Below are 22,675 nucleotides of genomic sequence, written 5' to 3' on the forward strand. Positions count from 1 at the left end.
GCAGTAAATGCCCCATTACAGCAGATGGTTTGTTCATGAACCAGATAGGACAGGTCAAATGTAGCTGTAGTCTGGGCTCGGGTGGTAGAGCATGGCGCAAGCAACGCTAGGGTTGTGGGTTCGATTCCGGCTCGCACCATATATACTACAAATGTATGTAAGTCGCTTTGGATCAAAGCATCAGCTAAAAAATGGCACATACCGTATTAAATATTACAACTTTGCATCTGTCAGTCCCTGAAGTAGATTTACTGTGGTGTTACAGCTCTGCTTTGTATTGCAACTGGTCCAAATAGGAACGACAGGGTCAACACTGTAACAACCTCATGGAAAGATGTCTGTCTGGAGAGATTTAGGTTTAGGCTAATAATCAAACAGTGCAATTGGAAAAGATGTCCCCGGTATCCATGGGTACTGTTTTGGTATGTTGTTTCAAGTGTTGTCAAGAGTATAAAGTCAATTGTTCAAGCGCGTCACAATGTCTGTCTGGTCAAATACTCTCCCAAAACCCTAATTAATTCCTTTCCCTATGTGTTGGCTCTAGAACATAATGAGACACAGTTATCCTCTGGCATCAATATCTTTCCTTTTCATTTTGTAGTTTGTTTTGACTGCTGGCGTGCCTCTTGACAAAATATTAGCATACTCTGAAGTTTGTAGGACATTTCGATATATTCCTCTTCAGATACTTGTTACTGATGTTTTTACTTTTTAGCTATATTAGGAATACTCTGCTCTGTGATGTTAAGAGGACATATTCAGTTGGGGGAAAAACATCAATATGTTTTTCGAATAAGATATTAATATATTCTAACTATATGAGGAATACTGTGCTCTGCGGTTTTCTCTAAAGTTAAGAGGACAAAAAACATGTTTTTGAATATAATATGACCTTTGAACTATACTAGGAATAGACCTGCTCAGCAGGAAGGGAGTTTTTGCCGAGAGGTTAATGCTTTGTCCTTCCTAAAATGGAGTCAGCCAGCTTGTCTGTTAAGGAAGGCAAGTTGCCACACAGCATGGTGAATAGCAATGTCCTCTTCTACCTTCACTTCTCCTTGATCTTATGCAAAGAAACTTGGCTTAGATGTTGACACTACCTGAATTCACACATTTAATGGTATTGTTTTCTTCCTCTGTGTTTTTTGGCATAGTGAAAGCTGACTTAGATGACTTAGGCCACCGTAATACAGTACTACTCCATTAAAATCAGTTGACTGCAGTTAATGTGAATGAGTGGTGGCGGGTGGTCAAATGAAATGGCCATGATTGAAACCAATGTTTTCGCTTTAATAGTGAAACAACAGTTGGAGATCTTTTGAGTTAGACCTAAATTGGATTGGCCTAGGTTTTATTAGTTTTTTGTTTTTTTGTTTTTTTGCTCTGCTTTTTAAGCTCATGTTCCGTAGTAGTCAACCATGATCCCGCCCACTCTGGCTGTCAGTCATGTTGTTGTTTACATATTGTTGTTTACATGTTTACATGCTTAGATGTCCTCATCTGTCCTGGCCATGCCTCTTGTCCTCTGCTGCTTCATTGGACCGTACTGTCATGTCAATGATATGCTATAGGTCGGTTTCTCTGACCCAGATCAGTCCGTACTCCTGGACTAAAACCCATGTTCTTCGGAGGATCCTTAAATGAAAGTGTGTTATTCCAGGAGTATGCATAGTATGGGTCTGAGAAACTGTCCCTTCATGTCTAAACCAGCATCATCCATCCATCTAATGTTGCCCTCCTCTCCTCTCCTCTCCTCTCCTTTTCCTTTGTCTGTCGATAGTGGACCGTATTGTGGGTCTGGACCAGGTGGCGGGCATGAACGAGACTGCGTTTGGCGCGTCTTACAAGACCAAGAAGGGTATGTTCCGCACGGTGGGCCAGCTGTACAAGGAGTCCCTCACCAAGCTCATGGCCACGCTGAGGAACACCAACCCCAACTTTGTCCGCTGCATCATCCCCAACCACGAGAAGAGGGTGAGTCGCCCACTTGGAATCATCCCTAATGCCTACCACTGTTCCCTCTCCCTTCCCCTTCACACTGCAGTCCACGTTGCTGTGGCCCTGTGGCCACACTCACTAGAGGCCCACTAACCCTCCCTTGCCCAGTGCTGCCCACACCACCAACCCACTACCCTCTATCCACACCCACAAACCTCCCCTTCCGCTGCCTTTCTCTGACCACCAGACCCTCCCTAGTCTGTCCACTGCAGCCCCACACCAACTTCACATCAGCCCCACCAAAACCCTTCTAGGTAGCCACACTCGTGGCCCACTAGCCTTCCCCATCCAGAGCCTCTCACTGACCACTTCTCCCTGGCCACTGCAGCCCACACATGCCCCTGAAGCCACACTCCTAACTCCTAAGTCCACAGAGTAACATCAGAGGATCCACAGCATATCCTTAGAAGGGCTGTGGTAGCATGAGCCGTCTGCCTCCATAAACAATCGTCTCCATTGCCTCTCACTGACCACCAATCGCTCCCTCTGTCCAGACCCACACCTAGAAGCCCTCTAGCTAGCTACTCTCTTACAGGGAGAAGCATGGGCCCTCTGCTTCCATAAATATCATCATCATCATCCCCACTGTCTTTAACTAACCACTGCTTCCTAACCACTATAGCCCACACCAGCCCCAGCAGAAGCCCTCTCCGCCTCCATAAAACAATGGTCCTCACTGCCTTTCACTTACCACCTTACCACCAGGCTTATGCCAGTGGAGGGTGGTGGAGGCAGAAATCGGAGGACGGGCTCATTATAATGCATGGAATGGAATGAAGAAGGGTCTTGCATTCCACATGTGTGTTTGATACCATTCCGCATTCCATTCCATGCATCACAATGACCCCGCCCTCCGATTTCTGCCTGGCCTACACCAGCCCCACCAGAAGCCCCCTAGCTAGCTACTCTCCCACTGTGAGTAGCCTGGGCCCTCTGCCTCCATAAACAGCAGCTCAGATTGTAGGCTGGCAGTAAAGTCAAACAATAGCAGCATGGAGATCTGTGGGGCTTGTGGGCTTGTTAAGTGATCCCTAATGTATTCCAGGGGGTTTTGACTAGACACGCTTGTTTATGCACAACGACCACAAATGACACACAAATGTCATAAATGTATGCGAGTGAAGAGAGACAAGGGGGAGGAGAGACACACTAGACGTTTATTCATAGATGTAGTAAGCTGATTATACAGCCCCTTTTACTACTGTATGAACATAACTTATTTTTCGACCAAGTAAAGTCGTTTTTTAATCGACATAGTAGCATCGTGTCCCTGTAGATCCTTCTGGCATCTCGAAAATTCTCATGGTTGAATAAGCGAAATTAATTTGGTTTTATGGAATTTGCCCTAGTTTCTTGGTCCGGAATAATCTACTTTGCATAGAGTTTAGTATTGTCCCTCTCTTTTTTTAACCTTTCTCTACTCTACCCTCCACTCTCCCCCCTCAGGCTGGTAAGCTGGACCCCCACCTGGTTCTGGACCAGCTGAGGTGTAACGGTGTTCTGGAGGGGATCCGTATCTGCAGACAGGGCTTCCCCAACCGGATCATCTTCCAGGAGTTCAGACAGAGGTATACCTCCTCCTGGACTAGATGTCCCCTTAATATTCTCAAATGTTCTCAAACCCAAATGATGTAAGTTCCTGTACTTCATTTGTTGAAGGTGTATTGATATGGTTCTCTCTATGCTCCCAAGCTGTTCTATGTTTGCCATGGTTACCCCCTGGTTACCATGTTCTCCCTGTCCTCTGAAGTGGTTCTATTCCTGCCCTACCCGTCAGTCAGAGATAAACCAGCTATGCTCCCACCGCTCCTCACTCCTCACACCCAGGCTCCAGTCAACATGGAGCTGGAGTGTAATGATGACTTCATGACTCAGTGCCTTCATGTACTCGTCTCTGTTTACAATGCACAGTAAACCTCCTCTTTTCCCTGACATGTCCTCCTCCTCTCCACCTGTCTGTTGACAGGTATGAGATCCTCACCCCTAACGCCATCCCCAAGGGCTTCATGGATGGCAAGCAGGCCTGTGAGAGAATGGTGAGGACCTGCCATGTGTGTCCAACCTCTTTAGTGTAGTGGGCTTAGTGTACTATTGTACCCTGCCTTCCTTCACTAAAGTCAACGCAGTGTGTGCATCTACATGTCCTTATCATAACATGGATTATAACACTAAATTGATTTGAATTGAATTGAATTAACTTGATTGATCTCTTTACAAACAAGGACATACAAATACAAACTTATAAACATTAAAAACTGAAATACATATTGTCCTGTTCACTTTACTTCTTCCTCCCCACCATCCCCCTCTCCAGATCCGAGCCTTGGAGCTAGACCCTAACCTGTTCAGGATTGGTCAGAGTAAGATCTTCTTCAGGGCCGGAGTCCTGGCTCACCTGGAGGAGGAGCGTGATCTGAAGATCACTGACATCATCATCTACTTCCAGTCTGTCTGCCGCGGCTACCTGGCCCGCAAGTGAGTTCTGCTCTCTGGTCTGGTCTTCCCTGCAGCACCCAACCTCATGTTTAACTATCAAGCAGTACTGCATGTCTTCTCAAATGAACCCTCCGCCTCACATGTGTCGGACTAAGGTCATAGGCCTTGGTTGATCAGCCACCAAATCAGCAATAAATATGTCTATTTTATAATAGTTTATAAAATGTATAATTAATTATGCAGTCAGGTTACCAAAAAAATCCATATATACAACATATACACACAGTATTGTAAATCATTCTAATATTTCTGATCTCTCCTGTGGCAGGGCCTTTGCTAAGAAGCAGCAGCAGCTGAGCTGTCTGAAGGTGCTCCAGAGGAACTGTGCTGCCTACCTGAAGCTGAAGCACTGGCAGTGGTGGAGACTCTTCACTAAGGTGTGTGTGTGTGTGTGTGTGTGTGTGTGTGTGTGTGTGTGTGTGTGTGCGCATGCTTCCGTGCGTGCGTACGTGCGTGCGTGCGTGTGTGCATATTTGTACAATGTAAGCTGGTGTGACTGACGCCAGGCCTGTGCTCCTCCCCCCAGGTGAAGCCCCTGCTGCAGGTGACCAGGCAAGAGGAGGAGATGCTGGCCAAGGATGAGGAGCTGGTGAAGGTGAAGGAAAAGCAGACCAAGGTGGAGGGAGAGCTGGTGGAGATGGAGAGGAAACACCAACAGGTCAGTGTCCAGACCAAGGCCAACCTGAGTAGACTTCACACCAAACTCTCTGTTTTTCTGGTGTTTTTACTGCCTAATAGGATCGAAACAAACGTGAAGTCTGTCAAAATCTGTTTTGTACAGTAACTTCTTCTATATGTATTAGTAAATATCTGTAGTCCTCCATACTAAATGAATGGGAAACTAAGTAGCAACTAATGAAACTAATGAAACTCACCAGTAGCAATGAATAAAGCTCCTGTTTTGGGTGTTCCCACAGCTGGTAGAGGAGAAGAACATCCTAGCTGAGCAACTCCAGGCTGAGACAGAGCTGTTTGCCGAGGCTGAGGAGATGAGGGCCCGTCTGGCTGCCAAGAAGCAGGAGCTGGAGGAGATCCTCCACGACCTGGAGTCACGGGTGGAGGAGGAGGAGGAGAGAAACCAGGGCCTGCAGAACGAGAAGAAGAAGATGCAGACTCACATTGCGGTAGGGGCTGCCAAGAGAAGTGGAGACAGTGGTGGTTATGGTGAAGGGGAATGAAATGGGAAATGTTTGATTGGTTCTAGAAAATACACTTTTTCATATACAAAACATATCAACCAAACCAATCTTATTTCCTTCCTCAAATGGACAATAAGTTGTATTCCATTCTATTCCATTATGTTCTATTCTATTCTGTTCTTTTCCTTTTCATGGTATTTCCTCCCATGTTGTTCAACCAACCTGTATGGTGTTTGTATCCAGGATCTAGAGGAGCAGTTGGATGAGGAGGAGGCTGCCAGGCAGAAGCTACAACTGGAGAAGGTGACCTCTGAGGCCAAGATGAAGAAGTTTGAGGAGGACATCCTGCTCCTGGAGGATCAGAACTCCAAGTTCCACAAGGTGAGACTAAGGGGTAACCTAAACACTTTACAACGCAACTAAAGGGTCATAAAGTCATTTCTAGTCTTAACCTGGTCAAATATACTGCTTGCTTAGATTCTAGTAGATCACCCTAGAACACAAATTAGTTTGAGGCATTATAGGCATTATGAGGAAAGCGTTTTATTAATAATTAGCATTCATGGCTTACTTCGATAATTATGAGCAAAGTGTAAATACATACCAATAGAGGCAAAAGTTCTAAGAAAGATTTCAATTAAAGAATACGATTATCAGAACTATTTTGTTACGGCTGATGAAACTTCTTTCATTATTCATCTCAGTGTACTGTCAGCTGGACGAAGCTTACTTAGGGACAACATGGCTACCTGGCCTGTACTGACCAGTCTTGACTCTGCTCTCCCCTCAGGAGAAGAAACTGCTGGAGGACCGTGTGAATGAGATGACCTCCATGTTGACTGAGGAGGAGGAGAAGGCCAAGAACCTGGGCAAGGTCAAGAACAAGCAGGAGGTGATGATGGTGGACCTGGAAGGTAAGAGAACCAGAGGCTTATTAATTACTAATTCTTATTAGTTCAGGTTATCTAGTCAGTGTACACATATCCAGTAGATGCAGATTTCATAGGTTTAGGGTAAACAGTATAATATACTGTAGTAGTACCATAAAAACACTGCTCAGATACAGTAATCTCAGAGTTTTAGTTTAGCAACATTTAGACCCTTAGGGTCTATGCTAGGCTACTTACTCTCCTGTTTACTTTTTCTACCATCCCTCTATCCCCTCTCTCCTTCCCTTCAGAGCGTCTGAAGAAGGAGGAGAAGACCCGTCAGGAGCTGGAGAAGGCCAAGAGGAAGCTGGACGGGGAGACCACAGACCTGCAGGACCAGATAGCTGAGCTGCAGGCCCAGATAGAGGAACTGAAGGTCCAGCTGGCCAAGAAGGAGGAGGAGCTACAGGCTCTACAGGCCAGGTGAGAGACAGGGGGAGGAGCTACATGCCAGGTGAGAGGCAGGGGGAGGAGCTTCAGGCTCTACAGACCAGGTGAGCGATAGATTTAAGCAGATGGAATAGAATAGAGTAGAAAACAATAGAATAGAGTAGAAGCTGGTGAAACTTATTTACTCTTACTGTACAGCACAGATGGTACAGTTCAGCCGTCCTGTAGCTCTGCAGTAAAGATGAAATCAGTCCACTGTTAGCTATAGTAAAGTTTATGAGAGAGCTTCTGGCTGAGAGACTGAGGTAACTGCTACATAGCTGTGTAGAGTCGTCATCAGACTCACTCTTTTATTAATTCTCTTACCACCTGGCTTTTTTTTAGGGGCCATATTTAACGATACTCCAACTGGATTCAGGCAGATTCGCACCAGTAATCCTATAATCTTGTGATTAAAAATAACCTCTGAGCGTTGTTTATGTTCTCTAGTCATATGTGACTGGCCAGACCACCCCTGCAGATATTATTCAGGAGTTGTCATTGAGTTGGAATGTGTGTGTGCGCGGGGGCGTGCGTGCGTGTGTGTGTGTGGTCTAGACTGCTGCTCATGGACCATTAAAAACCCACTCCATCAGGATCAACTCAATCACACTATGACAGTGACAGTTATATTATGAGGAAGTCATGTATGTTGACCTATACTGCTTCCTTGTGGAGTTGACATGCATTGCAACTTGGCACACTTGTATGTACTATTGTGCACAGCAATATCAATGACTCAAACCTGGCCTTAGTGGGAATTAATTCACTGGGTAAAGTATTTGTGATTATTTGATTTCAGGGGAGACGAGGAGGTGACCCAGAAGAACAATGCCCTGAAGCAGGTGCGGGAGCTGCAGGCCCAGCTGTCTGAGCTGCAGGAGGACCTGGAGTCTGAGAAGGTGTCCAGGAACAAGGCTGAGAAGCTGAAGAGAGACCTGAGTGAGGAGCTGGAGGCCCTCAAGACTGAGCTGGAGGACACACTGGACACCACCGCAGCCCAGCAGGAGCTCAGGTACTACTGGAACACACACACACACACACACACACACACACACACACACACACACACACACACACACACACACACACACACACACACACAAGCATAAACACAATGAAACACACAGACATCTGATATGGCATTTGACAATATACTTCTCAGAGTTTATTGACTGAGACATTTTTGCATAAAAATAAAAGAATAAAACATTCTAACATTACTATCTTTGCTGCTGTTTATCTGGATGACTTACCTTGTTTTTCACTTGCCTGTCCCCCATGTTTCCGTTTGCTGCACTGGTGTGTGTGTGCGTGCTTGCGTCTGTGCGTGCTTGCGTCCGTGTGTGTGTGTGTGCGTGTGAGTTCCATCAGTTGACTCTCCTCTCCTCGGTCTCCCTCAGAACGAAGCGTGAGCAGGAGGTGACAGAGCTGAAGAAGTCCATCGACGAGGAGACTAAGAACCACGAGGCCCAGGTCCAGGAGATGAGACAGAGACATGCCACGGTCCTGGAGGAGCTGTCTGAGCAGCTAGAGCAGGCCAAGAGGGTGGGTGTTGGTGTGGGTGTGGGTGAGCAACACTGCGGTAAACCCAGCAGAAGTCAAAATATGTCCTCCTCTTTGCATTGTGAAAGTGACCCAGATGTCTAATCTGATCTAACTACCCCAAAACTCCCATGATATAAACTCTGCTACAGTTGCATTCGGGATTAAATGACTAAAGTCACGTTTCCCGGTCGTTTTTGAAGTATTTAAAGATTCTACAAAAGAAATAGCTGTTTTATGTTTCATTAACATACAGTTACTACCAGTCACATGTAAGCATCGTCCACTGTGTGTGTGTGTCCAGTTCAAGGCCAACCTGGAGAAGAACAAGCTGAGCCAGGACAGTGCTAACAAGGAGCTAACCAGCGAGGTGAAGGGCCTGCAGCAGTCCAAGACCGAGTCAGAACACAAGAGGAAGAAGCTGGAGGGCCTTCTGCAGGAGTCCATGGCCAGGGCCACTGAGGGGGAGAGGACCAAGGGAGAGATGGCCGACCGCTCACACAAACTACAGGTTAGAGAGGGGTGCATAAACAGTCAACATGCTTATAAAGAAACACACAGGGACTCATACACACACTTTATTGACTCATAATTTCACTCTAGAACAGATTCATACTCTTGATCTCGCTCACACACACACTTGCACGCTTGCACGCTTACACACACACACACACACACACACACACACACACACACACACACACACACACACAAACTCCCACCCACACACTGTGTAGACTTTAGACAAACTTATTTGACTCTTAACACAAACAGAGACTTCCACTGACCCTTATCTCCTTGTGTAGACGGAGCTGGACAGTGTGTCTTCTCTACTGGAGGATGCAGAGAGGAAGGGCATCAAGCTGGCCAAAGACACCGCCAGCCTGGAGAGCCATCTACAGGACACACAGGTGAGATGGACCGCCCAGACCAACCCTAGTGGTCAACCCTCAATCTGTCTATTAGCCAACTGTGCTCTGACCACTCGGAAGTCTTGAATTTCACTTTGGGAAACAGTTACTAGTATATAAGTGTTGTTGGTGAGAAGGATGACCTCTCACGTGTGTGTTTGTGTTTCTATGTGTATCTAGGAGCTGCTTCAGGAGGAGACACGTCAGAAGCTGAACCTGAGCGGTCGTATCCGCCAGCTGGAGGAGGAGAAGAACACCCTGCAGGAGACGCAGGAGGAGGAAGAGGAGGCGCGCAGGAACCTGGAGAAACAACTGACCACACTGCAGGGCCAGGTCAGAAAGCTGACACGCACACACACACACACACACACACACACACACACACACACACACACACACACGTTAGGGTAACTCAAATGTATCAATATATCCATTAGACATAGTACGTCCCTTATATCAAGACTGCTTACACACAACACCCGTGTAAGCTGCCACCCATCCATGCTACACAGTGAACCTCATTTCATTCAACACATCTTCTCTCCCGCCTGTAGCTGGTAGAGACCAAGAAGAAGCTGGAGGATGACGTGGGGATGATGGAGGGACTGGAGGAGGTGAAGAGGAAGCTGCAGAAGGACATGGAGCTGACTAACCTGCGTCTGGAGGAGAAGGCCATCGCCTTTGAGAAGATGGAGAAGACCAAGACCCGTCTGCAGCAGGAGCTGGACGACCTCACGGTGGACCTGGACCACCAGAGACAGATTGTCTCCAACCTGGAGAAGAAGCAGAAGAAGTTTGACCAGGTTGGAGTACTCTTTGAACAGTAGATGGTTAAGTTGACCTTCAGGGTTGTTTGGCAATATTGCGCTTCCAAGGACACGGTTGCCATAGAGATTTTATTTTTATTTTAAGACCAAGCAACCCTCTGTAACCTAAACTCCTGTGCTGTGTTTAGCTCCTAGCTGAGGAGAAGAGCATCTCTGCGCGCTACGCAGAGGAGCGTGACCGTGCGGAGGCGGAGGCCAGGGAGAAGGAGACCAAAGCCCTGTCTATGACCCGGGCGCTGGACGAGGCTCTGGAGGCCAAGGAGGAGCTGGAGAGACTTAACAAGCAGCTGAGGACCGAGATGGAGGATCTCATGAGCTCCAAGGATGACGTGGGCAAGAACGTGAGTGTCACACTGAATACTGTCCCCCCCCGACCTCCCCTGTCCCTGATAGTAAGTTATTATCAATGTGTTGTTCAATTAAGAGGTTTACCCCTGTTATTTCTAGGAGACAGGTCAAAGACAAGAAGTCAAAGACAAGAAGCTACAGCAACATTTTACAGTCTTACCTCTTCTCACAAACAAACCCCCCCCCCCCCCTCGTCTCCCTCTCTTCCAGGTCCATGAGTTGGAGAAGTCCAAGCGTACTCTGGAGCAGCAGCTGGAGGAGATGCGTACCCAGCTGGAGGAGCTGGAGGACGAGCTGCAGGCCACGGAGGACGCCAAGCTGCGTCTGGAGGTCAACATGCAGGCCATGAAGGCCCAGTATGAGAGGGACCTGCAGGGACGCGACGACCAGAACGACGAGAAGAAGAGGATGCTGGTCAAACAGGTGAGGAGGACCCTCGGAATGGATTATTATAATAGATTTGTTCCCTAACCCTAACCCTAACCCACCAGATAGCAATGATCAATTATCCAATAGGAGTAGTGAGTAGTGAATAGGGGGAATGGGAAAAGGTGTAATACCTGCAGTGTTAATTAATGGATCATCATCTTTGAATAAAAATATATTACATAAATAGTGAATAAACAAAATTAATTGTAAGGACTTTTGAAGTGTATGTACAGCTTTAAGAGAAAGTGTTTTACCATAAACTGTTATGAAAAGCTCACTAAGCATTGTGTCCTGGTCCCCTGTGTCAGGTACGTGAGATGGAGGCGGAGCTGGAGGATGAGAGGAAGCAGAGAGCTCTGGCTGTAGCTGCTAAGAAGAAGCTGGAGATGGACCTGAAGGACCTGGAGGGACAGATAGAAGGTGCTAACAAGGCCCGCGACGAGGCCATCAAACAGCTGCGCAAACTGCAGGTGAGAAACTCCCACATGCAGAACATCCATGCCATAGTTATCTATGCTGTATTATAAAGATACTACTACTACTACTACTTTCCAGTACATCTTGAGTGTCTTATGGCTTCTTGTTTGGGTTCAATATGACTCTCTGTTTCAGTTTACACTATAGTATGTCAGTGTATTAACTCCATCTCTGTCCCTCAGGCTCAGATGAAGGACTACCACAGAGAGCTGGAGGACGCCCGGGCCTCCAGGGATGAGATCTTCTCCCAGTCCAAGGAGAACGAGAAGAAGCTCAAGAGCCTGGAGGCTGAGGTTCTCCAGCTGCATGAGGTACACATGGCTGTCTTGGTCCTGGTCCTGGTCCTGGTTCTGTCATAACTAGAGCCAGGGTTTTTTCCTGGTCTGGTCCCATGCTCAGGAAAAACTCCTGTCTGTACATGTCATGGAGTTCTCTTAGGAGTGGTTCTACAGTGAGAAATTGTATTTTTTATAATGTGATTGTAACCTGTATGTGTATGTGTCACCTGTGCTTTAGGACCTGGCAGCATCAGAGAGGGGGCGGCGCCATGCTGAGCAGGAACGAGATGAGCTGGCAGACGAGATCTCCAACAGCACCTCTGGAAAGTGAGTGAGCCCCCTCAGCTTTAACATGACCCACATGTCTGGGTCGTCCCTGTTCCTGCATTCAACAACACTACAGTACATTTCTACATTGTTGCCGAGCCAAACCTGGTGTGTGTGTGTGTGTGTGTGTGTGTGTGTGTGTGTGTGTGTGTGTGTGTGTGTGTGTGTGTGTGTGTGTGTGTGTGTGCGTTTGTGTCAGGTCTGCCCTGATGGATGAGAAGAGGAGACTGGAGGCTCGTATTGCTCAGCTGGAGGAGGAGCTTGAGGAGGAACAGGGCAACATGGAGCTGCTCAACGACCGCTTCCGCAAAACCACCATGCAGGTATGTGTCTAGGAAGGATTCATCTAATGTATATGTTTATAATCATTGTAATCATGTAATCATTGCAATCATTGTAATCATGATAGTAACAGTGCACCACCACCTCCTCAGTTTTCTGACTGTCGGAACCATATTTAAAATGATTTCATCCATTTAACCTAAAACACATAATTTACGCCTAAAATCAAAAGGGAGGTTCTAGCCCCTAAACCTATGGGGCACTCTCATTTCACTCGCTCCCTATATATATATATGCCATTTAGCTGACGCTTTTATCCAAAGCGACTTACATTGCAGTGAGTGCATACATTTCAGTATATATGGTCCCAGTGGGAATCAAACCCACAACCTAAGCGTTGTTAGCGCCATGCTCTACCAACTGAGCCACAGAGGACCACGCCCCCTCATTCCTCCATCTCTCATATCTTCCTCTCTTCCCTCTCATATACCTCTCTCTCTCTCCCTCGCCCCTCCCCAGGTGGATACCCTGTCCACAGAGCTGAGCGGGGAGCGCAGCGCGGCCCAGAAGAGTGAGAATGCTCGGCAGCAGCTTGAGCGCCAGAACAAGGAGCTGCGGGCCAAGCTGGGCGAGCTGGAGGGCTCCATCAAGAACAGGTTCAAGGCCTCCATCACCGCCCTGGAGGCCAAGATCATCCAGCTGGAGGAGCAGCTAGAGCAGGAGGCCAAGTGAGAACACACTCTCCTCCCACCTCCACGCCTACTCCCACACTAGCCCTGCATTCACACTCCCACAACACTCACAGGACAGAACAACCCCTACCTCCATACCTACCTACTCTACCTACCCATCCCAACTTCCCTGATTTCCCAGTACTCACTACTCTCTCTACTCTCTAAGGTATGAAACAGACACGGACAGACCCTTGTCATCTCCGCTGTCCGTCAACAGATGACTCCCTGAGAGAAACCATTGGCTCAGTCTGTAATTAACGGATAGCGTAGTCTGCTGTGGCCGGGGCCTAACCTGGCAGATCAGACAGATTCTGTCTACAGTGAAATCTGACAGATTTATGAATGTGAAAGCCTGTGGGTAGATCAGATCCTGCGGAGTGCTGACTCATATGTGACCCCACTCCTCATGTCCTCATAGGGAGAGAGCAGCGGCCAATAAGATCGTGAGGAGGACAGAGAAGAAGCTGAAGGAGGTGTGCATGCAGGTGGAGGATGAGCGTCGCCATGCCGACCAGTACAAGGAACAGGTGAGGAGCTCCTTACAGGTGTTTGGGCGTGTGCCTCATCTCTAATACTCAGTTAATCATTAACTATTAAGTTAGCGTTTGAGGTGCAGTGGAAGGATTCAGGTCACTCCTTTCTCTCCACCCTTGTTAACTCCCTCTATGGAGACAGGATTGGATAGGTGGAAGGAAAGAGTAATAGGTTTGAAATGCTTCCTAGGCTGTTTCCATGAACCTCTAGCTACACAGAGCTGCTGAGTATAAGTATTCTAAGTATTAGTATTCAGAGCTGCTGTGTGTGTGTGTGTGTGTGTGTGTGTGTGTGTGTGTGTGTGTGTGTGTGTGTGTGTGTGTGTGTGTGTGTGTGTGTGCGCGCGCGCTGCCTCCTGGCTGAGTCAGATGGAGAAGGCCAACTCCCGTATGAAGCAGCTGAAGAGGCAGCTGGAGGAGGCTGAGGAGGAGTCCACCAGAGCCAACGCCTCCCGCAGGAAACTGCAGAGGGAGCTGGACGACGCCACAGAGGCTAGCGAGGGTCTGGGCCGCGAGGTCAACACACTCAAGAGCCGCCTCAGGTATGGAAGCCTTACACACCCCCCCCCTCCCCACACACACACACACACACACACACACACACACACACACACACACACTTTTAATGGTTTAATATGGTTTAAGAGTTTACTGTTCATATTTTTCACACACAAACTGTACAGCTCTATATTTATTACCTAACTATTTTACTTGCCTAACTCTCCTCTCTTCCCCACCCATCTCCTTCTCCTCCCCTCCTCTACTCCTCCCCTCCTCTTCTCCTCCCCTCCTCTACTCCTCCCCTCCTCTACTCCTGCCCTCCTCTACTCCTCCCCTCCTCTACTCCTCCCCTCCTCTTCTCCTCCCCTCCTCTACTCCTCCCCTCCTCTTCTCCTCCCCTCCTCTACTCCTGCCCTCCTCTACTCCTCCCCTCCTCTACTCCTCCCCTCCTCTACTCCTGCCCTCCAGGCGTGGAGGCCCCATCAGTTTCTCCTCCAGCCGTTCAGGCAGGCGTCAGCTCCAGGTGGAGGGCGCTTCCTCCCTCGACCTCCTCTCTGACGACGAGACGGAACAAAACAAAACCACCGACTCCAACGCCAACGAGACACCAACAGCCCCCCAGCCTGAATAGAGCCCTCCCCCTTTCCCCTTTCAGCCCGCATGCAGCATGGCCTCAACCTCCCTACTCCTCCACCCCTCTACCTTGTATACCCCCCCCCCCCCCCCCAGACACCAGCAGTAGACCCCCCCCTCTACCGCTCCAGAACGGCTCCGTTGGGAACCACTACTCTGCCTTACCCTATTTTAGAAAAACGCTCCAGGGCCTACAGTACTGACTCTATCATCTCCTCCTTCTGAATATACTACACGTCAAGCCTTGGACCGGTTTAAAAGCTGAATCACAGATACAGAACAAGTGCATTTCTGTAAAGAGTGTATATAGACCATACAGTACATGAGCTAGGAACTCAACAACAGAATCATAACCTATCACCGTAACTATTTCCTTGTGTTAAGATACATGTAGGAATCCTACAGTCCCCTTGCTATTGAATCACGCTCAGCTCAGTTGGCTTGCACATGGGTGGACAACTGTTACTGCACACATTATCTGAATGAGCATGTGTCTTTGATAACTGTACAAAATAGGACCAGAACACAGGGACTTATCAAATTAACAATAATTTGTAAAGTAAGAATAAAGCACAGCATTTCAGAGGGACTGACTTTAGAAAAGTAAATTAAGCTCCCACTTTATTTTTTCATCATTACCGCCAATTGTCATAGATCGATACTGCAATACATTTAGTCTTAGTGTTGGTAGAACAGTAAGTGAATGCTCTTGAAAAACAGTGGAAAAACAGTAATTCTTGGATTCTTTGGTAGCAGATGTATAGTGAATGAGATTGTACCACGCCATGTTGCCTCTGCACTAAAATAACTTCCCCTGTCAGGCAGAATATCGCGATACTTCCAAATTCTTTTGATAAAGGGTCGCAGTGTAGACCTATTCTAATTGTGATAACTAGTGAGGAGAAATACTTTGAGAAAACAAGTCTTGAAAGGTTTCATAAGGTTCCAGTTACTTTATATTTAAGGTAGGCTAGTAACCCGATTTCCTGAAATTGATCAATAACGCACGATTTCATATCCACATATCAAACTACTTATTGATAACCGGTACATAGTATACGATAGACCTACAGTGTCCATAATAAAATGTGTCTTCTTTGGAGCAATGGCCCTTTTTGAGGTGGATCGTCCAAATATGTGATTGACATGCTAGATTTTGAATATCGCTCTGTGTAATTCTCCTTATTCAGTTATGTTTTCTGTACCATGTACAAAATGCTTAACTCAGAACATGTATGGTTTCTTTGACACTTAGTGTGACCTTAATATCAATGCTTAACAAACGCCTGATTAATATGATCATGATTTACAGATGGGTAATTATGTTTTATTGAAGTTTTAATAAACCGGCATTGTTTTTTATTAATACAGTGGATCCGGATTGACCAATAGATCAGCAGGAAACTGTTGTGGATGTGCTTTACTGTACATGTTGAATGTTATAAGACATGTTACCATTTTGTAAATGATGTATTCCATATTTGAGGCCTATTACTATTAATTTTAAGCAATCAAAAATAAAAAGTAAAAAGAGGTTTCTCAAAAGTTTCTTTCGAAAGTGCCTTAGCCGCTACTTAAGAAAGCAAATAGTGGGGGTGGGACACAGGAACAACACATCTGTAATACGTGTGTACCTGTGAAGTGGTGACAAAAAGGAAAACCAGTTAATGAAATGTTTGATTTATTTTAGCTTCATGTCATATCATCCCACACACAGTACATCTTTCCCATTGGTAGCATTCTAATAGATAGTATGTTGGTTTGAATCAGTGTTAAATGACATAAAGGATGAAGTTGCCCTTAGACACTGATGTAAAGTCAGTTTTGTGTTTTCACCCCTGATGGTTAAGGACAGTATGTAGGGAGGGTAAACTGATCCTAGGTCTGTCCCTAAGGGCAGCTTATACCAGTGTGATATATCAAGCGTTCTGTCTGCTTAGCAGGAAGTGGGATTGGGTTCAAAGCTTTAACATCCATGTAAGGTTGTTATTATTAATGGACTGGCTGTTGACAACCAGGTATTCAACATCTCCTTTTATTCCTTGTATTCCTGTATTTCTAGACTTTTTGTAAAAGACCAATAAACATATACATTATAGAAAATGTGTTTTTTTTTCTGTTCTTCCTGTGTAACATACTTTTGCTGATACAAGAGTTCAATTCATCAACAGATCTGTCTCTCTGGGGTTTCTGTGAAGTATGGCCTATAAACTCTTGTATACATTGCCATTAATTGTTCAGTCAATCCCCATTAATTTGAATTTGTGGTTAAAAAATGAGACTAGAGAGGAGTGCACATACTGTTTATCACAAGGACACATGTGTAAGAAGCACGTACTGAGGAATGTATGCATAGACACAATATCACATTCCATGCACATGCTCTACTCAATGACTGTCAAAACATTCATATGTGAATGTATGTCAAATCTGTTATTAAAATCATAATGAAGTCTATAACTTCAGTAGAGCCCAGTGTCTACTATGTACTATGTGGTCTATATGTTGATGATCTCATGATAGATATGTTTCCATCTATGATGTTTACAAACAATACAGTGTATAATAGGAAATGGTTGTTTTATTTTCTGTATGAATCATAGACTTGCAGTAATATTCCACCACAGTCAACAGGTCATCATGACACGTCACACTCATGAGCATAATAAAGCTCTGTTGGAGCGCAGGGGCTGTGCAAATTGTATGATCTTGGTAGTACATGGATAGGCTGGCACCTCAATTGATCAATGAACTGACCTATCCATATCGTATAGCAGTTAGTGGTTTTAACGGTAAGCACTCCAGAAACCCATCCCCATGAACTACTAGCAGGAAACCTTTCTCTCTGCACCAACTTCACTGTCATCAAAGATGGCGATTTGCTGAGTGCTCATGGACACATTTTATGGATGTTTCTCGCCTGAACGTGTTACTTTATTCAAGCGCGGATGTACGTTTTGAAGGTTTCTTTTGAATAGTTTATTAAATTGCTATTATTGAAGCACAACGAAGAAAACGTCAACTACCACAACCATGCAGATCACACTAAAAACACTGCAACAGCAGACCATTCAAATTGACATAGACCCTGATCTAACGGTAAGTAACTGTTTGTTCGTAGCTAAATGCTAGCTAGCTAAAGATGCCAGCTGTGCGCTTAATTGGGCCTTTTTACCTACCTTGCTTGCTATTTCTGAAGAGAATCACATAATTGTGTTATACATCTCTAAAACACACCAACATCCTAGCTAGTCCAATTTTATTATTGACATCATCACAGCATGAGATGGCTAGCTCAGTGGCTAGCTTAGCATTCCCAGCATGAGTCAGGGCCATTAGCTAGCTAGCTAAATAGCTACTCTGTGCCAACTTTGCCAGCTAATCCAACGTTTTGAGTATCACTAAACAGTCCTCTGTGAAAGCATAGTCTAGTACGTGTTTTTCAACTAGCAAATATTGAATAGTGTTTGAACTAATCACAATAAATTATGTTCATACTAGCTAGCTAACCAAATTAGCTAGTTGGCTAATTTGCTGTCATGGAGTCAAGACACAAGAATTTGCCTTCTGTCAAATAAATTGACCTTAGCTTATGTGTGCTTTCTCTCTTCCAGAGAAGAGAATATAATTACTTTATTTTTTGTTTTGAATTTGGCATCAGTTTAAAAGTAACGAGCATACATTGAAAAATGCATAAAATATTGAATTAAACTACATCACGTGACATACGTTAATTAATACGCTATTGATGAATATGTACGGTTGTTACGGTGCTATAAACATACACTTCTTCCACTTTTTCTCTCATCAGGTGAAGGCCTTGAAGGAGAAGATCGAAGCCGAGAGGGGGAAAGACAACTTCCCCGTGTCAGGACAGAAGCTCATATATGCTGGCAAAATCCTGCAGGATGACACACCTATCAAGGACTACAAAATTGACGAGAAGAACTTTGTAGTAGTTATGGTGTCTAAGGTAAATTCACTTATGGTGGTATTTGAGTGGATCAACCTGAATTCTTTGTATTCACAATCATGCGAGCAGCACAATCCAACCCGTATCTCTTGTAGAATTACATACATTGAAACAAAACAGCATAATTGCATCACAATCAGTCAGTCAATCAACCTCTTTGATTTCTTTAGCACTTTTTACAAATCTCACAATACATGGTGTTGAGACGGTTCTCTCATGTGTATAATCTCATCTGCATTTAGGCAAAATCCACCCCTGCTGCCTCACCCCCACCTTCCGAGGCACCCAAAGCCCCTGTCCAGGACTCTGGCTCATCATCTTCATCATCTTCTTCATCATCATCATCAGCAGCAGCCGCAGCAACCCCAACTCCTGCAGCCCTTCCTATCCCTGAGGCCAAAGAAGAGACCACCAGCACAGTCACAGAACCACAGACACCAGCCAGGTAGGAACTAGGCAGGAGGCAGTCGTCCTATTATTGATTTGACACTTATTCCGACTATGAACATTACAGTAAGCATCTATTTGTGCCGATGGTCCTCCTTACCAAGCCTGAAAAAGGTTTAGGTTGAAACACATAACCCTGTCAAGTTGTACTAGTTGAACATCACTCTCTAAAAATGTGTTAACACACACCCATGCACTATATACGTCTTAGCACACACACCCATGTAATATATACGTCTTAGCACACACACCCATGTAATATATACGTCTTAGCACACACACCCATGCACTGTATACTCATGTTTACATTACCACTGAATGAATCAGGATTGGTAACTGTTGTTGTTTCTTCTGCAGCTCAGACCTGGGTGTGGAGGGCCAGGGGGTGGATGCGTCTTCAGCCCTGGGTGAGTGAGGGGGTTCTGTCTGCTGTAGAGTGGGTGTACCTGCTGTAGAGTGGGTGTACCTGCTGTAGAGTGGGTGTACCCGCTGTAGAGTGGGTGTACCCGCTGTAGAGTGGGTGTACCCGCTGTAGAGTGGGGGTACCCGCTGTAGAGTGGGGGTACCCGCTGTCGAGTGGGGGTACCCGCTGTCCTAGGTTGGTTATGGCAACAACAGTGGTATGGACCTGAGACTGTGTCAGATTAAATCTGTATGTTGCTAATATGTGTAGAATAGAATCAGCTTCAAACTTAGGTCCCACCTCATGGACTGTTTTTCATCCTCTAATACTGTATGTGTGGAGGTAGAAATCGGAGGACAGGCTCATTGTAATGAATGGAATGAGGAATGGTGTCAAACGTGTCTGATACCATTTTTCACTCCATTCCATGCATTACAATGATCCCGTCCTCCGGTTTCTCCCTCCACCAGCCTCCCCCAGATGTCCATCCTACAGTATGTCTAGCATCCATTTAGAACTTTGTTTTGAACTGGCTGTTTCTCTGTGCCAGTGACAGGAGCGGAGTACGAGACTATGCTGACACAAATCATGTCTATGGGCTACGAGAGGGAGCGGGTGGTGGCGGCTCTACGGGCCAGCTTCAACAACCCCCACAGAGCAGTGGAGTACCTCCTCACTGTGAGCGCACACACACACACACACAGGACACACACACAACCACCCACCCACACAAACATCCCTACATGATCCTGCCACCAGGCACTGTATATTATGACTCAGCAAAGATACATTGGTAACTCATACTGTAGGCTTTCAACTGATAAACACACTGGAATGCTGTATTTTTACATCCCACATTGAGATGTTGTGTGTGTGTGTGTTGTCCGTGTTGTCCGTGTCTCCAGGGTATTCCCAGCAGTCCAGTTCAGGAGACGAATCCCCCGGTCCAGACCCCCGCCTCTGTTCGCACAGACACCCCTGCTACTGTAGCTGAAGGTGAGGCCAGCAGACCTCATCTGTCATCTAACTGCAGGGGAGGCTGGTGGAGGTAGAGATCAGAGGACGGGCTCATTGCAATGAATGGAACGGGATGAGGAATGGTGTTTGATACATGCATTACAATGAGCCCGTCTTCCGATTTCTACCTCCACCAGCCTCCCCATGTATACTATGTTATATTGATATCCACTGAAACCAATGAGTAGACTGGAAAGAAGATGATTTCTGTACATTTCTCTGTGATGTTTACTTCAGCAATAATGCCCTCAAGGCTGTGATTTGTCATCAATATTGTCGCGGTTAAGGGGAGCTGTGAGGCAAACCCCTACCAAGTGACAATACTGAGGATAAATCACAGCCTTGAGGGCATTATTGCTTTTATGCAACGATTACACAACAAATTTGAAAATTGTGACAAAAAAACAATGCTTTAAGTATTTATTTTGTGATAGATTGTGGTGGCTTCTGCCCTGCACTGAGAAATATAGTTCCCAAAACTACAAACGTTGTGATACACAAATCTACTGCAGCATAGGAATATCATAACAGGTGGTTTAACTGACATTATCGTGATTAAATCACGGCCAATCACAATGCTTGTTTTCAACGTGTGTGTGTGTGTGTGTGTGTGTGTGTGTGTGTGTGTGTGTGTGTGTGTGTGTGTGTGTGTGTGTGTGTGTGTGTGTGTGTGTGTGTGTGTGTGTGTGTGTGTGTGTGTGTGTGTGTGTGTGTGTGTGTGTGTGTCACAGGAGAGAATCCTCTTGAGTTCCTGCGTTCTCAGCCGCAGTTCCAGAGCATGAGGCTGGTGATCCGGCAGAACCCGTCTCTGCTGCCCGCTCTGCTCCAACAGCTGGGTCGGGAGAACCCTCAGCTTCTACAGGTAACACGGTAGACACACACAGTTTACAGAGTACACACACACCCACATGGTACACACACACAGATTTTACAGAATACACACACACACACACACATATTGTGTCAACACTCATTTCACAATAATTGCACCACAATGCAATGCATCATCCCCCCACCACTCATGGCCACTCATCGTACCTACACTCATTCTACCTGTAGCTAATCTCTCTCTCTCCCTCTCTCTCTCTCTCCCCCTCCCTCCCCCTACCATATCTGTGTGTCTTCTCTCTCTCTCTCTGTCTGTCTGTCAAACCTGTTCCACCAGCAAATCAGCCAGTACCAGGAGCTGTTCATCCAGATGCTGAATGAGCCGGAGGGGGGCGAGGTGCCAGAGGTGGGCGACCTGGGAGCTGCCGGGGAGGAGGGGGCACCAGTCAACTACATCCAGGTCACGCCTCAGGAGAAGGAAGCTATCGAGAGGGTAAGGAGAGAGAGAGAGAGAGAGAGAGAGAGAACAGCTGGAATTAAGAGCTGAATGATACAAGAGCTATTATGACCCAGTTCTATCTGCCTGAGATCAGTTTGTTGGAGGAAAAATGATATATTGCGAACTTGGAACTCTTCTGGACAGAAACAGAAAGAGGGAAGCATTTATGTTCCTTTGAGTGGCTGCAGCAGCTGCATTTGTATTGTTTTAACTCAAGTGCTTTTCTCTCTCTCTCTCTCTCTCTCTCTCCCTTTCCCTCTCTTCCTCCCTCAGTTAAAAGCGCTGGGTTTCTCCGAGGCGCTGGTGATTCAGGCCTACTTCGCCTGTGAGAAGAACGAGAACCTGGCGGCCAACTTCCTCCTGAATCAGGGCTTTGAGGACGAATGAGAGGCAGCTTCCTGCCCTCCGCCCCAGCCCAGCACAAGGACTGTCACTGCACCCCACTGGAGAGCCGCTGTACGCTCTGGGCTCTGATGGGGGGGGGGGGGGGGGGGGGGGAGAGGGCACCACAGGGGGGAGGGTGGGTGGGGTGGGAGGGGGTCAGGGGGGTGGGAGGGAAGGAGGGAGGGGGTGGGGTTAACATGCTACACAAGTATAGATTATGTATGGGAAGTTGGATTAGGGTCTTCGACGGGGACTGTGAGTGTGTGTGTGTGTGTGTGGGGGGGGGGGGGGGGGGGGTGAAGGTGAGA

General features: G+C 46.4%; 2 protein-coding genes across 8 annotated transcripts in view; both read left to right on the forward strand.

The window, feature by feature from the left end:
- Nucleotides 1–14,926, forward strand: part of LOC310809806 (myosin-10-like) — a gene marked incomplete at its 5' end in the record, with an annotated part of 59,512 nt that extends 44,586 nt beyond the window's left edge. For all 6 annotated transcript variants that reach the window (XM_083677287.1, XM_083677286.1, XM_083677288.1 and 3 more), the window contains 26 exons: nt 1,781–1,974; nt 3,445–3,566; nt 3,965–4,034; nt 4,313–4,473; nt 4,763–4,871; nt 5,021–5,152; nt 5,412–5,618; nt 5,877–6,014; nt 6,424–6,547; nt 6,814–6,985; nt 7,794–8,006; nt 8,395–8,539; nt 8,841–9,047; nt 9,343–9,447; nt 9,628–9,780; nt 10,002–10,250; nt 10,403–10,615; nt 10,833–11,045; nt 11,360–11,521; nt 11,711–11,839; nt 12,045–12,133; nt 12,333–12,456; nt 12,935–13,143; nt 13,568–13,676; nt 14,052–14,224; nt 14,652–14,926. In XM_083677287.1, coding sequence (XP_083533413.1) covers nt 1,781–1,974; nt 3,445–3,566; nt 3,965–4,034; nt 4,313–4,473; nt 4,763–4,871; nt 5,021–5,152; nt 5,412–5,618; nt 5,877–6,014; nt 6,424–6,547; nt 6,814–6,985; nt 7,794–8,006; nt 8,395–8,539; nt 8,841–9,047; nt 9,343–9,447; nt 9,628–9,780; nt 10,002–10,250; nt 10,403–10,615; nt 10,833–11,045; nt 11,360–11,521; nt 11,711–11,839; nt 12,045–12,133; nt 12,333–12,456; nt 12,935–13,143; nt 13,568–13,676; nt 14,052–14,224; nt 14,652–14,814 — 4,085 coding nt within the window. In that variant the 3' untranslated portion in view covers nt 14,815–14,926. The remainder of the gene's footprint in view (nt 1–1,780; nt 1,975–3,444; nt 3,567–3,964; nt 4,035–4,312; nt 4,474–4,762; nt 4,872–5,020; nt 5,153–5,411; nt 5,619–5,876; nt 6,015–6,423; nt 6,548–6,813; nt 6,986–7,793; nt 8,007–8,394; nt 8,540–8,840; nt 9,048–9,342; nt 9,448–9,627; nt 9,781–10,001; nt 10,251–10,402; nt 10,616–10,832; nt 11,046–11,359; nt 11,522–11,710; nt 11,840–12,044; nt 12,134–12,332; nt 12,457–12,934; nt 13,144–13,567; nt 13,677–14,051; nt 14,225–14,651) is intronic.
- A 2,761-nt stretch (nt 14,927–17,687) lies between these two features.
- On the forward strand, nt 17,688–22,468 carry rad23aa (RAD23 homolog A, nucleotide excision repair protein a). 2 transcript variants are annotated; one of them, XM_083677307.1, is made up of 9 exons: nt 17,688–17,915; nt 18,628–18,789; nt 19,032–19,234; nt 19,594–19,643; nt 20,190–20,317; nt 20,545–20,635; nt 21,388–21,518; nt 21,822–21,977; nt 22,257–22,468. In XM_083677307.1, the coding sequence occupies exons 1-9, from the start codon at nt 17,850–17,852 to the stop codon at nt 22,368–22,370; spliced, it is 1,101 nt and encodes a 366-aa protein (XP_083533433.1). In that variant the 5' UTR covers nt 17,688–17,849; the 3' UTR covers nt 22,371–22,468. The 2 variants fall into 2 exon arrangements, with proteins under 2 accessions (XP_083533433.1, XP_083533434.1); XM_083677308.1 differs by having other exon boundaries at nt 20,196–20,317.
- Nucleotides 22,469–22,675: the final 207 nt, after the last annotated feature.

Source organism: Argentina silus (assembly GCF_951799395.1).
Source record: "Argentina silus genome assembly, chromosome: 9".
NCBI lineage: Eukaryota > Metazoa > Chordata > Actinopteri > Argentiniformes > Argentinidae > Argentina > Argentina silus.